This window comes from Cebus imitator, unplaced genomic scaffold, assembly GCF_001604975.1.
Source record: "Cebus imitator isolate Cc_AM_T3 unplaced genomic scaffold, Cebus_imitator-1.0 Scaffold97, whole genome shotgun sequence".
NCBI classification, from domain to species: Eukaryota; Metazoa; Chordata; class Mammalia; order Primates; family Cebidae; genus Cebus; species Cebus imitator.
Window position 1 is genome coordinate 6,061,902 of NW_016107412.1, and position 17,538 is coordinate 6,079,439.

General features: G+C 41.5%; 1 protein-coding gene and 1 pseudogene across 2 annotated transcripts in view; one reads left to right on the forward strand and one right to left on the reverse strand.

Annotated features, from left to right (window-relative positions):
- LOC108309799 overlaps nucleotides 1-1,860 on the reverse strand; it is an 80,009-nt pseudogene extending 78,149 nt beyond the window's left edge.
- Nucleotides 1,584-17,538, forward strand: part of PAPSS2 (3'-phosphoadenosine 5'-phosphosulfate synthase 2) — an 88,916-nt gene continuing 72,961 nt past the window's right edge. For both annotated transcript variants that reach the window (XM_017536369.2, XM_017536370.2), the window contains exon 1: nucleotides 1,584-1,885. In XM_017536369.2, the coding sequence (XP_017391858.1) occupies nucleotides 1,859-1,885 (27 nt within the window). In that variant the 5' untranslated portion in view covers nucleotides 1,584-1,858. The remainder of the gene's footprint in view (nucleotides 1,886-17,538) is intronic.

Below are 17,538 nucleotides of genomic sequence, written 5' to 3' on the forward strand. Positions count from 1 at the left end.
GGTTTCATCATACTGGTCAGGCTGGTCTCGAACTCCTGACCCTCAGATGATCCATCCGCTTTGGCATCCCAAAGTGCTGGGATTACAGGCATGAGCCACTGCACCCAGCTGCACATTGCTGTTTTTCAATTCACACTTAACTTTACCTTCTCTTAGGGCAAAATCGAACAGAGTCTGAGATATGGTGGAAACTAGAAGAATTTCTCCAATGAAATAAGAATAGGATGTTGCTGTTTAAACTTCATGTACATTTAAAATAGGCTAGTTTGTTTGCAGAACAGTAACTCAAACCCAGTATTTGCCCCTAGCAGCTTACATTGGAAGGGAGTGGTGGCAGTTTACTCGAAGTGAATAAGAAAATAAATCAGCTAACAACTCAAGACTGTACAGCCATGCAGGCTGCCTTTTAAGTTTCTGAATTCTGATTTATTTTTCATTCCCACCTTCCCATGGTGAAGGGCACTCAATGAATACTCAGATCAAGGGTCTGTCTGGAAAGCTGGCTGTCTTCCAGAAATACAATTAGGTATGAAAGAAAAGTCTCATCCCTCACCTCCTTAAACTATTACTCCAACCCTTTCACAGCAGAACACTAGAGTGGGAATGAGAAGTGTGGCCCTTGTGTGTCGCCTTAGTTCTTTCGACGGTATGGTCATATCCATCCGTTTGTGGCATTGTACAAGGAGTCCGTTAAGGTACAAGGGGTGTGAGACCCAGTGACTGCCCCCAAAGTGCTTGTCACTAGAGCTTCTCTCCCTCACTTCTACTTGGCCTTGACATTTTTCTTTCAGAGGGTTGCCTCATACTGACTTCTGGTAAAACCTTGGAGTCCTAGGCCTAAGCCTGCTCAGGGTGTGCCTCCTTTGCCTCCTCCTCAGGGCCCATTCCGGTGGGACAGAAGTGCCACTTTGGGGATGGACTGAAACAAGTCACCGGGCTTCCACTGGCCATTGGCACTTGCTTGACGTGATGAGGAGGGGCCGTGCTTCTGCAGGCCCAGACCTGTAACCTGAAGATACTGCTGTGATGAGAGTGGAGGAAGTGCATGTAACCTCTTCAGCACAATGCGTAGTGAGTGAACAGACAAGCTGTGAGCCTTGGGCATTATCACGATGCTGGTGGAGAAAGCCCGCACTGCTGATGGAGGCTGACAGCCTGGATTTGAATCCCCTCATTTGGCATATAATCTTGGCAAAGTCTGAAAGCCTCAATTGCCTCGTTTGTAAAATGGGAAGATAGTAGGACTTGCTACCCAGGCCGGGGCTGGGGCAGGATGGAGGGGGCGCATGAGGATTAAGGCAGAGCTCAGCGGAGTGCTCTCTAAGGATCCACGAATATGGACCTTCGTTTTCACTACTGCCTATGAGGACCCCGCCAACAAAGCTGGCAGCTTTAACATCCGTGCCCTTAACCGAATAAGCTCTCTTAGGCCCTGCATGCAGGAAGACTTCCTTGAATTGGCGTGGGGGGCTGGTGGGGGAGCGGAGGACGCTCTGGGACCCTCTCGGGGTGGGGCGGGCGGGGTGGACTTGACCCGGGGCCGGCGCCCGGGGACGCGCGGGTCTGCGGCTCCGCTGCAAGGTCTCTCCGGGGACCGGGGCCGGCGGAGCGCGCGCCCGAGAGTAGGGGCCGGGCTGGGGACCCGCCCAGGCGGCCGCGGCCGGATCGCCGGGGCTGGGAGCTGCTTGCTGAGCCGACGGGGCGGAGAGGAGCGTGGCGGGAGGAGGAGTAGAAGGGGGCTGGTCAAGGGAAGTGCGACGTGTCTGCGGAGCCTTTTTATACCTCCTTCCCGGGAGTCCGGCAGCCGCCGCAGCCGTCCCTGCGTTCCCGGGACACAGGCTCCCCGCAGCCAGCCAGCATGTCCGGGATCAAGAAGCAGAAGACGGTAGGCTTCCAGGCGCCGGCTTCCCTCCCCTACGCCGTGCTGCACGCGCGGGCCCGCGCCCCCCAGACCCTCGGCACTCGGGTGCCACCCTCCCCGGGAGGAGGAGGAGGAGGAAGAAGAGGGCACGGAGGGAAGCAGGAGAGCCAGGCTGTGTGTGGGATTCCCGGGGCAGCCCCTCTCCACCCTGCGAGGTCGACACGCCCGCGAGAGACCCCGAGCTTCCCAAGTGGGTCCCTATCAAGATCCAGGACCAGGGACAGGAAATCCCCTTTCTTTCTCAGGAGCGCTTCCAGACCCGCCTTTTCTTCTGTAGGCTCTCGGACCAGATCGAGCTGACTCCAGGTCTGCCAGGTCTGCTGTCTGGGGTTTTGTCTATGGAACTTCCTTGGAGTGGGCTTTAATGACGGATCATAGAGGAAACTGCAATTATCGAGGCTAACTGGAGGAAATTGCATTTCTACACTGGCGGGATTTAGCCCTGTAGTTCGATTCTGCTCCCTATCAGCATTGGGTGGCATCTCGAGTTCAGTAATGAGGGATGGGGGTACCCCTCGGTTTGGTGGAGTAAGATGAGGGGACTGTGTTGAGGAGGCGCGGTTTTACCCAGAATTAATCTGAGCTGTCCTCTTTTAATGGGGAAAATGAGGGTGTGTCAAAAAGAAAAGTTTCTTTCCCAGCAACATGGGCACCTATCAATTTTGCATTCTTAAAAATGGCAGCAGCTCTATTTGTCAATTATACCCCAATAAAGCTGGGGGGGAAAAAACGAGAGCAGTGATCATAGACTCTTAGATTTGGAAGGAGCCTTCTAGACAGAAGTGGGGCGACGTCAGATGTGGTCAGCAAGCCTTGATAAAATCCCACTCAGCAGTCTGGCCGCTAAACGGACCATTTTCAGCCACCATCCTGCAAGCCTCAGATGATTGTACTGGTTACCGAATGGGTTCACCTCTCTCTAATAGGTAGACTTGCGATGGGCAAATAGTAGGTGCCCGATAAATATTTATTTCTATTCTTATATAATGTGTATACCAAAATATCTTTGAGGTGTATTTGTGGTGGGCCGGGGGAGAAGTTTAAAAAAAAAACAAAACATAAAACCAAGAAGTGGGGAAGGAGTGTGGAGGAGTCATGCAGGGCTAGAAGTGTCACTTGAGCAGCAAGAGAATGGAGTGGGGGCTCTGCGGCTTCTGGGGATCATACTGGACCAGCAGGAGGGTCCAGGATGTAGGTGGCATCAATTTGGGAAGGGACGTTCATCAAAATCCAGCTGCCTTTCACAGAAGTAATTTTTAGGTGGGGGACTCTCTGCGTTGTAACATATTTTAAAAATAATAAATGAAAATCACTTGTATGTTATTCCTATTTAATGTGATTAATTTCTGTAAAATCCGAAATAGTGTCTTCTAAATGGCAAGCTGCTGTGCTAGTAGCTTTTTATATCAGTGGGGTTTTAATTCCCACCTTCCAGCTTGTATCAAGAATTCCTTCTCAGTTGGGATACGGGGCTTTGTGGAGCATTAGAAAGGGCTGGGGTGGTCTCTCCTCTTCATGCTCCAGTTGGCAGGAGCCCAAGAAGAGGACGGTTTGAGAACAGGGTCATTACAAATCAACTGTGGGGCTCTACATAGTCACAAGCAGTGAGGAATTTGAGGGCTGGAGGGTTTGGTTTTTGTATTTACATATTCTGAATCTTCTATTTTTTGTCGGGTGGGTGTATGTGTGTGTCTGTTTTATGCAGCGTTAAATTAACTCCTGAAACAGCTAACTGAAATGGAACTTTTCTGAATTTTGATTTAGTCTAACACAGTTATAACCCAGGCACCAAGCCAAGTTCCCAATAGGGCTAGATAGGTACTATTGGTACTATTTACAGCAAGCCAGCTGTAAATGCATATGAAATCTCTCAGGCTTTAAATGTTAATTCAAAATGTGTTTTGAAACCTTGCAGGCCAAAGCAAAATCTGTCCCCTTGTGTGATCTCTGCACTAATCAATTATTTGGTAAGTCAGTCTTGACCTAAAGCTAGCTTAGGAGAGAAGTTGGGCTGACCTTCTTAGAGACTTATAGGAATCATCGCATTGTTTACTTCGTTGTCAACAGAAGACAGTTAATTCACACAGCAGCCACTACAGTAACTTCAAATATTTGTTGAGTACCTACTGTGTGCCAGGTGGTATACTGGTGGGGGAGGGGAAAAAGGAGATACCTCTTTTCCAGGTTTTTTTGGCCAAACTCTCTGGATGAATACTGACCTTCAGTTCAGACCACTCTAGGAAAAGTAGATAGTTTTGGTTTAATTGAAAGAGTGTAGGATGATTTTTTTCATAAGCTTTAGGAAAACTAAATGTTCTTTTATAAAGGAAGGTAGCACATTCCTTCTGTGCTATACATCTTCACCATGGAAACCAGAGAAACAGCTACCAGTCACATTCATCCCTTCATCCCTTCAACCCCTGACTTACCTCCAACCCTGGCTACCCTTCCACCCCTGCCCCCTAGACACACACATAGACACCCAGGAGAGGGAAAGGAACAGGCTGCTTCTAGGGGACTGGAAAGAAGGGAAGGCAAAGGCCTGGGCCCTTCCTCTTGCATCATTTCCCGGATTATCATTTTCCAAGGCCCATGGACAGTGTTGTTTTGTTCTGGAGACACCCAATCTGAAAACATTGACTGAAATATTAAGTTATTTTCTGAAGGGTCAAACAAGACAATGATTACAAAGGAGTGAAAAGATACTGAAAACCACAGTGTTCTCCATGGATGTAAGGGATTATCCATCCACCTTTTCCTTATTTGTTTTCTTTTTTCTTCGATACAGGGATTTACTCAGTCACCTAGGCTGGAGTGCAGTGGCGTGATCTTGGCCCATTGCAACCTCCACCTCCTGGGTTTAAGCCGTTCTCTTGCCTTAGCCTTGCAGGGATTACAAGCACCTGCCGTCATGCCCTGCTAATTACCTTTTCCTTATTTTCAGAACTGTGTACAGTTTGACATTATTTTTCTAGAAGTAGCTACTTTTTTTTTTAGATGGAGTCTCGCTCTGTCACCCAGGCTAGAGTGCAGTGATACAATCTTGGCTCACTGCAAACTCTGCCTCCCCGGTTCAAGCGATTCTCCTGCCTCAGCCACCCAAGTAGCTGAGACTACAAGCATGCACCACCATGCCCGACTAATTTTTGTATTTTTAGTAGAGACAGGGTTTTGCCATATTGGCCAGGGCTGGTCTCAAACTCCTGACCTCAGGTGATCCACCTGCCTTGACTTCCCAAAGTGCTGGGATTGCAGGCATGAGCCACCATGCCTGGCCAGAAGTAATTACTTTTAAAACTATGTAAAGGCACTACCTAAGGCAAGACAGGAATTTCTAGATGAGCAACCACTGGAGGGAGGGAGAAACAAGCACTTCCTAGAGGCCAGACACTCAGACATATGGGATTTCATCTCATCCCCTCAGCAGCCCTCTTCTCAGGAAACAGCTTTGACTTCAGGGGAGGAGAAACACCAGGGTCAGGGCGCTACTGAAATTCAGATCTGTCCAGCATCAAAACTCACGCTCTTGCTCCCTCTGTACTTCTGTTTCAGGATATAACTGCTCTGGCCCATAGTTTTCCCATCTGTAAAATGTGGGTAATAATAACTTACCCCTTACAATTGTTGTGAGAAGTAAATAACTCCTAAAAATTGTCTTGCACAGTGCCAGGCCCGGAGTTAGTGCCTCATATGCTGCAGCTATTTTTTTGTTTTTGTATTAAACTATATTGTCATGGTTTGGCATACATAAAAAGAAAAAAAAAAAGCACGTATCATACTGTTTTGAAGGCTCAGTAAATGACAACAACCAGAATTTTTGTTTGTTTGTTTTGACACAGGGTCTCTGTCACCTAGGCTGGAGTGCAGTGATGCTATAATGGGTTACTGTAGTCTTGACCTCCTAGGCTCAAGTGAGCCTCCTGCCTCAGCCTCCCAAGTGCCTGGGACTACAGGTGCACACTATCATGCCTGGCTAACTTTTAAAGTTTTGTATTTTTTTATTTGTTTGTTTTTTTGTAGAAATGAGATCTCACTATGTTGCTCTGGCCAGTCTCGAACTCCTGAGCTGAAGTGATCCTTCTGCCTTGGCCTTCCAACCTGGCCAACCAGAATATTTAATAAGGGTAAAACAAATGCAGAAATATAGAGGTGGCCATTTGAATTCTTATTGTGAAAAGCTGGATAGAAGACACTGGCTGACAATTAGTATAGAGGTACCAGAGTATCAATGAGTTTTTGCCAACAACTGTGGCCAAGAAAAATAATCCATGCATAAAGTAAATATTAGACTAGCTTCTCTCCACCCTTCCTGTGCCTTCAACTATTCCTATATCTACCTTAAAATTAGTGTTTCCCAATTCATGCCATCACCATTTATTAGATTATCTGCTTGGACTTTGGTACAGTTAAAAGATAAATGTGGTTAACTCAGTTGTATATTTCTTTGAGATAGTTATCTTTGTCTTTTATCATTTTTCTGTTGATGCATGTGGCTCTGTGGTTTGCTTAGGACATAATTAGGCTTAGCTCTAACATGGAACATTTAGGGAATGAGAGTCTGAGAAAGGCATCAATGATGTCAGTCTCACTCCTAGGCGATTTCTGTTTATTTCAAAATCTATCACTAAGCAGTAATGGACACTCATTAGGCTTTGTGTTTGGAAGTCTTAGGAAAATGCAGAAACTAAAGGTAAATAAACATAAATATAATGCTAGCTCAACTGGTTTTTTAGCCCCTGGGTGATTTCTTCATATGACACTTGAAACAGTATCTATGCCCAGCACCTGACATTGATCCTGGCACAGATGAGGTGTTCAATAGTCATTGAATAAATGCATGAGTTAAATGGCTACAGAATTCATTAGAGGATGTATTTCCTCTTAGGAGCTACATTTTTCCAAGATTCCTCACTCCTTTTCTCTGTCTTTGCGTGCTTGGTTATTTTTGACTGTATATTTGTCATTACTACTGAAAAATTCCTTTCAGAGATTCTTTGAGGCCTGGGATGAATGGCTGTGTTTTTAGAGAGGATTTCCTTTTGTTTCTGCCAGGTATCTGGCCCCACTTCTAGCCTAGGACTTCTTTAACTTAAATTTACCACTTTTTAAAGACCTAGGTGATGTGAACTTGGATTGCTATTTTGCACCTCCTCGTGCTTGTGAATACAGCTTTCCAGGGACCACCCTACCCTTTTACACTCACTTTCTATGCCAAGACAACTGTCCTTGCAGTCTCTCTGAGTGGGAGGTAGGTTTATTCTGGTTCACCCGTATTTTTAGAGTGTAGTGTTTAGGAGCCCAGCTTAACTTGAAGAAGACCTTTTTTACTTTTCACTTGAGTGGGTTCTGGGCTTTGATTTCTGTTCCACCTCCCTCAGTGAAGCTGTCAAAATCAGTTTACTTATGCTCCTCTCAGCAAATATGCCCCTACAAGGATAAAAGTGCCTCTCTGCTTACTTAGCTCTTTGAGTTCCTGCTTTCTTCCAGATTTTGGCCTCATAGTTCCTTCCTATTTTGTCAGCTATTTGTTGTTTTAATTTTTTTTTTGATGGAGTCTTGCTCTGTCACCCAGGCTCAAGTGCGGTGGCATGATCTTGGCTCACTGCAACCTCCTCCTTCCAAGTTAAAGCAATTCTCATGCCTCAGCCTCCCAAGTACTGGGATTACAGGCATGCACCATCATGCCAGGCTAATTTTTGGATTTTTAGTAGAGATAGGGTTTCACCATGTTGGCCAGGCTCATCTCAAACTCCTGACCTCAGGTGATCCACTTGCCTCCCAAAGTACTGGGATTACAGGTGTGAGCCACCGTACCTGGCCTATAGTTTTAAATCAGATTATTTTACATCATTACCAGCATTTATAGTTATTTTTAGTGGAAGCATCAATCTGAATAACCTAACCCATCACTGCTTGAAATAGAAACTGCCACTTCTTCTAGATTCCTGTGAATCATTACCATCTCCTGTCATACCTATACCTGACCAGACCTGTGTCACTCTCATAAAAGGAGTACTTTATGAACATAGCTAGTCAAAAATATTTAATTTAATCCTTTTTTCCCTAGGATGTACTACAGCATAGAGTGGGGAGTGCTCACCTTGTCTTGGTGGTCTCTGCCTATGCAGACATCCTTAGAGATGTGCACTGTCCTGTCTGATCCTTAGTGTTGGTCCAGTTCAAGTGCATTCTTGTCTGAAAGGCCCTTTCAGTTTAAACAGTTCTCCTTACTTCTTTCATGCTTTCCTGGGTACCCTGAGGCCATTTTGTTGCTTCAGCTCAACTCTGAGGTTGTGGGGATGAATTTGGTGTGATTAGTTAAGGTCCTTGACATGTCCCTAGTACTCCAGGAGTGTGGGAACTAGTTTCCTACTTTGCTGTGACCATGCAGGGACTTGGAGGAGCTCTAGGGGCTGCTGGAACCCACCCTCTTTTCCTCTGAGATCAGAAGCACACCCAATGCCCTCTGCTTTCAGAGCCCCCAGGGCAATTTGGCCTTCTTCTTCCCCAAGCTCAGCACCAGGGCAGGACACTACTCCCTGTTTCAGACTCAGACAGGCACCCAAGCTTGCTTTTCTTCTCTCTCTCTCTCTCTTTTTTTTTTTTTTTTTTTTTGAGACAGAATCTTGCTCTGTTGCCCAGGCTGGAGTGCGATCTCGGCTCACTGCAACCTCCACCTCTTGGGTTCAAGCAGTTCTCCTGCGTTGGCCTCCTGAGTATCTAGGACTACCAGCATGTGCCACCACACCCAGCTAATTTTGGTAATTTTAGTAGAAACAGGGTTTCACCAAATTGGCCAGACTGTCTCGAACGTCTGACCTCATGATCCACATGCTTGGCCTCCCAAAGTGCTGGGATTATAGGCGTGAGCCACCGTGCTGGCCTGCTTCTCTTTTAATAAAGATTAAAGCTTTTCAGGAAGGTTAATTGGTTTATCATAAGCATTGGATTCTATACAAATTTTGTCTTCTTGTTCTCTTTTCCTGTCTTTTTGATCCCCAAATTTTTGAAAAATTTACAATAAATTGTCTGGGTGTGGTGGCTCATGCCTTTAATCCCACCACTTTGAGAAGCTGAGGCTGGTGGATCACTTGAGTGCAGGGAACCTCATCTCTACAAAAATACGAAAAATTAGTCAGCTGTAGTGGTGCGGGCCTATAGTCCCAGCTATCCAGGAGGCTGAGGTTGGGATCACCTGAGCATTGGAGGTCAAGGCTACGTAAGCCATGATCATGCCACTACACTCCAGCCAGGGTGACAGAGTGAGACTCTGTCTCAAAAAAACCTCAACAAAACAAACAAAGAAACAATAAATTGGTGCACAAGGTGAATTTTTTTTCTCTGTGCAAAAGAGCCACTATATTAAAACTTGAAATATAACTTGCTTCTGATGACACTGGTGTATAAAATAGATTCCATCAGTTGACTGATATGACTTCCTTTAAAATCTTACCAACATCCCTTTCTAGATTTCAAATTTATGACTGAAGTTGATTTTGCTATAATTGACATCGTGCAGGCATGACTGTAATATAAGCATGACAAATTCAATTTGTATAGCATCAAATATTAACTTTTGGCAATAAAAGCATATAGCCTGTGACAATAAAAATTTTTAAAACAGTTACATAAATATATTATGTCAATTGCTGCATCATTAGTAGTGATAATTTCAATGTTAGTCAATATTTGATTTAAATGTCTAGTTAACACCTACTTTATGTTTTATTATTGATTTATTATGAAAAGTATTAATTTTTATCTACCAAGCATCTACATCCAGTCCCATACCATAATTACTTTTTAAAAAATTTTATGTTGAGTATGTGGTTTTAAAGTCATTTGTAGACTTTATGGATTTAAATCACCTAGAAGAAAATCTGAGATTTTATCCCTATAAACTTTCTTCATCTATACCCTCCGAGAATCATTATTAATTTATGAATAATTCATGCCTTCCCAATTTCCAGCCAAGTCAACAACTCAAGACATTAGTGATGATTTTTATTTTCCTGCATTTGCTAGTGTTAAAAATCTGAATTAACTTTTTGTTCTCTGCTGGAGTCCCATGTGTGTTAGTTTGTTTCCTTAAGATCTCTAAAATCCTTTCCTTTTTCAGTTCCTGTCACTTATGTATTTGTTTGCCTCACTCACTCAATATTTATTGAATGACTAAACCAGGAACTCTGTATAATTAATAATAGCTATTAAAGCTTTATATTCTTTTTATAGTTTTTAGTCTATTCACTGTCTTTAAGTCTATTCTAAACACAGCGTTTGCCTTTTCTAATCGAGGCACTCCACCCACACCTTTATATTTGTCAACGTTCTGCCCAGTAAGCCTTGCGGTGGCCTTGTGCCAAAAGCAATAAAGTTCCCTGTTAACTTTTCTTACATTTCTTCATTCATTTTTCTACTAAGTTAACATTATTTACTCTATATTAAGGCTGTCTCTACTTAAAAAAATCTGTGTGTGTGTGTGTGTGTGTGTGTGTGTGTGTGTGTGTTTAAAAAGAATTCTAGTATTTACTTCTGGAAGGAAAATTAAGAGCTTACCTTCAAGCGCTTTATATGACAGTCGATATACAGCGTTAAGAGCTGTGCTAGGCTCTACAGCCATTCTTTGGGCTGACTGGGTGGGGATACTCTCACTAAGCTAGAACTCTGATCACTCCACCACACACTTATCACTTTTCTCTATGATTTTCTTCAGCTGTATTTCCTCTTTCATCCACCAAGAAATATTTTCCATAAACAAAACTTCCTCCGAGTTGGTTCATTACACTCTGACTTAGCTTTAGCATTTTGTTGTGGCATTCTGGGGACAGAAAATATAGACCAAAAAGCACTATTTGAAAGATGTAACTTGACTATTTTGAAATATTTTTGATTGGCAGGACTGTTTCTCTTTAGAAAATTCAACCCTTTCCCACCTCACTCAAGTCTTCCTTAAACCTTCTCAAATGGTTTAATCATTTTATCAAAAAAAAAAAAAAAAAAAAAAGGATGTCATTGATTAGATAGCATGCAATGCAGATGAAGTTGTATTCAGTAAAGGCTGGACCAAGTTCAGTTATAACCAAAGCCTCAGTTCTGTTTTACTTCTAAATCAATCCATTTCCATTGCTTCCTAAGTTCACAAAGTACTATGAAGTCGATTATAGTAACCATGTGTGGTCCTCCCAGGACCTAACCTGCTGACTCCCAATAAAGAGTGCTTTCCTAAATTATGTGAGTAATTATGGCCCTTGGGCCATTGGTTCACTCGTACAACCATGTTTTGAGTAGTTACTAAAAAATAACCAAATCATAACTAAAATATCTTTTCATTTGTCCTTTGTGTTTAAGTTAGCCAACAGAATAAGAAGACATCAAATAAAACCTAGACATTAAAATTCCAATTGTGGAATTTGCATATTTATCTGAAGTTTCTTTTTTAGAGCATGTTTTGTTAGGAAATTCCTACTCTGTTGTGTTCTGTTCATTGCCATCATTTATTGAGCACTGACCTGTACGTTAACTCATTGATTGACTCTTCACCATTTTATGAAGCAAGTTTGTGAATAAATAGTTAGAAGGGAACTCATTTAACCGAAATGGGTCTTTAGAGAGTTATCCAAAGGAGAAGCCAGAATTTTATTAACTTCTCTGTAGTTAATAAGATGTTTATTTCATAGAGACCATGAGACTTCATGCCATGTAGCCAACACAGCTAGATTAGGTAACTAGTAATGTACTACTGCTCCATTTGTGAAATATTCTGGCAACTGTCTACTGCTAATATCTCAAGATAATAATAATGAATTCTATTGAGAAATATTCCCCAGCACATTTATTAAAAAAAGAGTAAATGGCATAAATTTATAAATACATGTTACCCTCACTATCACACACATTTCTTTCTTTATGGTAACATAAGGTGAATACTTAGAAAATAAATTTTCTTGGTTTTCAGACTCAAAACTGTATGGGTAATAGTTTTTATTCCCTCTCTTATGGCTGTGTCAGCATTCAACAAATGTGAACAGAATAATTTGTGTCCATTAAAGCTGTTGATACTTGAGCTAAGTTGTAATTATTAATATGATTTGTAGATAATAAAAAAGAAACTGGAACACCAGTGCATTTTTCACACAATAAAAATTTGACCCAATTCAAGGTCAATGCTTAAGGATGTTGTCAACCAGATAATGCTTCCATTTCACTGGAGATCAATGAAGAGAACTTAGAAATCATGGGATCGTAAAAGGTATGTTCCACGGTGTTTGAAAGAAAGAGATGGGAGTGTAGTCTCCTTCTAACACATAAGTAAGGGAAGTCCAAGTTTTTCAGCAATCCTGGGCTAGCATTTCAGTGATAGGTACTAGGAAGGTTCGTATTCCTATTCCCAGGAGATGACTGTATAAAAAGATGGAGCCCATACTCATGCTGAAGAGGGCAGCATTGGCTGAGTGTATTTCAGGGGATGAAACTGAAGTATTTTACTTGAGAGGAGTTGCATTATTTAAATAAAAAGAATCATGGCAACTGCATAGAAATTGAAACACAGAATTTATGTCTTCACAGTGGGATACAAAATTCTGTCTAAAGGATGTGTTGTCTCTGCACAGTTAGGCACATTTAGGAAATGGAAAAATCTGGGTCATCATAAATACCCAGTTTCTTCCATTTTCTTCTCAGTGTTGAGGCTGTGACTCAAAAAGCCTTTTACACATCACACTATGTTATTAATCCTTGTTGACATAGTAACATCCCTTGGGATTCAGAAAGTCACCTTGTATACCCAACAGGGTTTCCCAAATAGAAGAAGGGAACAAGCATTTATTCAGGGACTATCCATACAGTATCTGATCTCTTTCTCACAATATCCTATGAAATAGTTCTTGTCCTTGTGTTATAGTAGAGAACTCTGAAGCTTGTTGAGGCTAAGTAACTTGCCTCAGGATGCATATCCCTAAGTGGGAGAGCTGGAACACAGTGCCATGTTTTCAATCATTCTTTTTTTTCTTCAGTTAATATAGCATATAATGGATACTATGACTGTGAGAATGCAAAAAGATCTTTTGATTATTTTAATTTTGTATTTGCAGACTAAAAGGATGATGCAGGTACTTTGAAAGGGATTTTCCTTAGAGGCTTTTTGGAATGTTGTATAATCTTTAGAAGATGGGGATTTTAGCAAATGCTATTAAAAGGCAATAAATGTTAGTTCAGATGAGGCTCTGTGGCCAGTTTTAGGAACAGTAGTCTTTGGAATTGAACCCAACATTTCACCTTAAGAATACAAGGCTTCAGTGTTCTAGTGGGTGAATGCATGCACTCAAGAATAAGTGTTTTTAGAAATAATTGCAGTGACTTACACGTAACTCTAGACCCAGCCTTGTTCATTATGTGAGTGCTGCACAGTCGAGCATTCATGAGTTACAAGTTCCCAAAGCCCCACAAGCTATGGGCCTGTTCTCTGGTTGTACTAGAGGTTTCATCAGCATTTCCATTGCTCAGCTCAGAATTTTAATTCATGGTTCAGGGAGATTGTTTTGTATACACAGCCTGATAACCTGAATCAACTGAGAAAAAATATAAAGAAAATACAGAGAGGTAGCAAAGTACAGCCTACAGTGGAATACCAACAGGGCTAGTGTTAACAGGGGCAGCTGGAACCTGGGTTGAACACTATAATTGTGTGGCTTTGAACATCTTCTGATTGCAGTTACACATTTCAGGAGACTCAATTTTATGCGCGTTGTATTGCCATAAGTTAATTGCTACCTCCTTATATTATAGCGGAGTTCTTCTGGGCATGCATAATACCTTTTCTTCAACATGCTTATCAAGACTTATTTATACAATCTTATCAATTATTCCTTGTAGTTCTACACAATAGGTAGTACAAGTGTTACAAATCATAGATGAGGCCACTAAAATAAAGAAATGAGATAAATTCCCTGCAGTCTTCTCGTGGGGCAATGTAATAGTAGAGACAACCCGAGTTTGCCAAGTTCAGTGGCCAAGTCCCATATTTTGTCCAGGAACAGACAGAGGCTCAGGGATATTGGGATGATATTTGGAAAGAAGGGTTTCTTATTTGGATTGCACCAAGTTAACTGTGTGCTGTGAAACATTATACAGTTTCATTTTCATTGGGAGAACTAGTGATATAAATGATATAACGTGAATTAAGTGATTTAGCTAATTACACATATTTTTGGATGCTTCTAAAAAACTAACATGTGATCCTTGAAGTAGAGAAAGTTGTACATTCAAGGTTTTCTACCCTTTTTGTGTGTGTTTATTTTAATGAGGACATTTCTTTGCTGTTAGTTCATCCTGGGTTACCTTTTTATATCCATTAAACATAGAAATTCTGAAGCCATGTCTACCTACATGGCATCCTGATTGCCTTTGTGTATAGTTGCAGATTAAATGTCGAAGCAGTTACTATTAAAAAGAAAAAAGGTTGTTATAGACCAAGGCTTGAGGAAAGAGAGGGATATAGTGACAATGAGATATCTTGGGGAAAACTCGGTCTTGTAGACCAGGGGCTAGCAAATCATATCCTGTGGGCCAAACCACAGTCACTTGCCTGTTTTGGTAGGCCTATAAGCTAAGAATGGTTTGTACACTATTTGAAAGATTGATGGGGAAAAGTCAAAGGAAAAATTATATTTTGTGGTGTAAAAAGTATATGAAATTAAAATTTTGATGTCTATAGATAAAGCTTTTGAAACATACCATGCCTATTCATTTACACATTGTCTGTGGCTGCTTTTGCAGCAAGGATGGGTATTTCTGTGTGGCCAGCAAGGCTGAGAATATATACTATTTGATCCTTTAAGAAAAATTTGCCACCTTCCACTATATAGAATGGGGGCCAGTGTTCATGTAGGAGATGCTTAGGCCCACGGCCTGTTAGCATGTACCTCTATGTGTCTCAATTCAGAGAGCTGAGTACTAACTGTACCTCATGAGCCCCATTGAATTGTGTTTGCTGTATTGTGATTGTTTTATTAAAATATTATTTTTAAAAGTTCTGTGGAACTCACTATTGTGTCTACTATAATGATATTATTGAGATTATTTATTAATTTCAACATTCCCTTTATAAATATCGCTAGAATTTTCTTTATTTTTAATTTTTTTTTTTTTTGGTAGAGATGGGTCTCACTATGTTGCCTAGGCTGGTCTTGAACTCCTGGCCTCAAGCAATTCTCCCACCTTGGCCTCCTAAACTGCTGGGATTACAGGTGTGAGCTGCTGTGTCTAGCCTGGGATTTTCTTTCTATTCTCTTTATAAAGATATATAGGGAGACATTTCTGTCTAGTTTTTACTACCAGAAGGGTTATATTTTTTCTGAGCTCGGTGTGTGTGTGTGTGTGTGTGTGTGTGTATGTGTATGTGTGTGTCCAATCCCTTTGGAAACTGCGAATTTTGGGACCATCCAGGTTTTCCTCCTCAAGATGCCTGCCAGAAAGCTCCGAAGTGAATTTTTGGCTTACTTTTTTTTTTTACACTAGCTTTATGCCTGACACTACTTAATTTTATGCCCCTATGTTGTTCTTCTCTTTCCTTTTTCTTCTCCACTTCTGATTGATGAGTTTTTGCTATGCTTTATGTATCTTCTAAGTCACTGAATAAAGAACCCTACAGAAAGTTAAAATACAAAGTTAATAGTAAGACACATTTGAACCTTAGTTCTAGAACATCCCAGAGCACTCCTTGACCCTTCTACCTCAGGGAGCACCTTTCCTTCTGCCTGTCATCTTGGGACTCTCCAGGGCTCTGTGCCTGCAGGGCCTAGAGCCAGTCCACACAGTGCTCATTGAGGGCTTTGTGGTCTAATGTTCTACCCTTCCTGCAGGCTTACAAATCAACCCCTTAAAGACTGATAAAGGCAGAAAGAAAAGGTTCTTTAGTATCTAGAATCCATAGAACTCAGGAAGGTTGTGAACTTGGATGGGTAAAACATTTTCTTCTTTTTTTTTTTTGAGACAGAGTCTTGCTCTGTCACCCAGGCTAGAGTGCAGTGGCACAATCTCGGCTCACTGCAACTCTGCCTCCTGGATTCAAGTAATTCTCCTGCCTCAGCCTCCCGAGTAGCTGGGATTACAGGTGTGTGCCACCATACCCGGCTAATTTTTTATATTTTTGGTAGAGATCGGGTTTCACCATGTTGGCCTGGTTGGTCTTAAACTCCTGGCCTCAAGTGATCCTCCTGCCTCAGCCTCCCAAAGTGCTGGGATTACAGGCATGAGCCACCACACCCAGTGGTAAAAGTTTTTCTTAACTTGAAACAGAAAGTTAGCATTTTCTTCAATTATGAAGACAGGTAACAAACCACAGCAATATTAGCAGTGCTTGTGACTATGTCACCAGTAGAAACCACAGATACTTTCATGTCACGTTGTATTGTTGCAGATACTGCAGAATATCTGTGCTCTTTATTACTAGAAAATTAAGATCTATAAAAAGATTTATAAAAGTTATAAAAATTACTTCACAATAAGATTATAGCAGTCTACCTAGACAGTTAGTTCTCATCAGCTAATACGTTGCTAAAGAAGTATATTTATTACCGTGCTCTAATTTTTAAAAACCATTTTGTTACCGTAATTCTTTTTCTTTTATTGGCAATCCTTTGTGTTTTGTGCATTTAAAAACTTTTCAGAGAGGGGATCCATAGGCGACCATAGAGGCTTTTGACTCCAAAAAGGATAAGAAACCTCTGTGCCTGGATGTACCCACATGCATGTATGCACACACAGATACAGATACACAATTTTTACACAGATTCACAAAGTTTCAAGGACTTATAGACTCCTCTTACAAGATCTATATTTGTGAACTGCAGTTTAAGACCTTATGCCCTATTGGCTAAAATTCGAAATAGCGGGCCGTAAGAGGGAGGGCGTTTAGTCTGTTGTCTTTTTAAAACCCTGTTCAAAGGAATCTTTTCTAGGAATGACTTACAACACCCTCTTAGTCATAGCATTGGCACTTGCTGTTATCATTTAGTATTATCTCTTTCTTCTATAAGACAAGGAGTATATATGTACTTATGAAATCATTCTCTTGGTTTATGCCATATCAACTAGATATTTGTCACTGAAAAATTAAAAATCTACCTCTTCACACTCTTTGAATTGTAGTTTGCATTAAAAAGATTTGCATATTTGAGTTTTCAAAACTTGATATGTATTTCATAAGTTTGGAATTGGATAAAAAGTACAAATATTACTATAAGTTAATGACATAATCACTTTTGCATTCTTCTGTGCCAAGAGTGGTTTTGTTGCTGTTCCTAAGTCAAGCATATTTATTATTTATGTATAGGAAAGCAAAGGTTCATCTGAGAATATAATTTTCTGCTAATACGTTGTGTTGTAAGTCCCTGGTTAGGGTTTACTTATACCTGCGTGGGTTTTTTTTTTTTTTTTTTTTTTTTTGAGACGGAGTTTCACTCATGTTACCTAGGCTGGAGTGCAATGGCGCGATCTCGGCTCACCGCAACCTCTGCCTCCTGGGTTCAGGCAATTCTCCTGCCTCAGCCTCCTGAGTAGCTGGGATTACAGGCATGCACCACCATGCCCAGCTAATTCTTTGTATTTTTAGTAGAGAC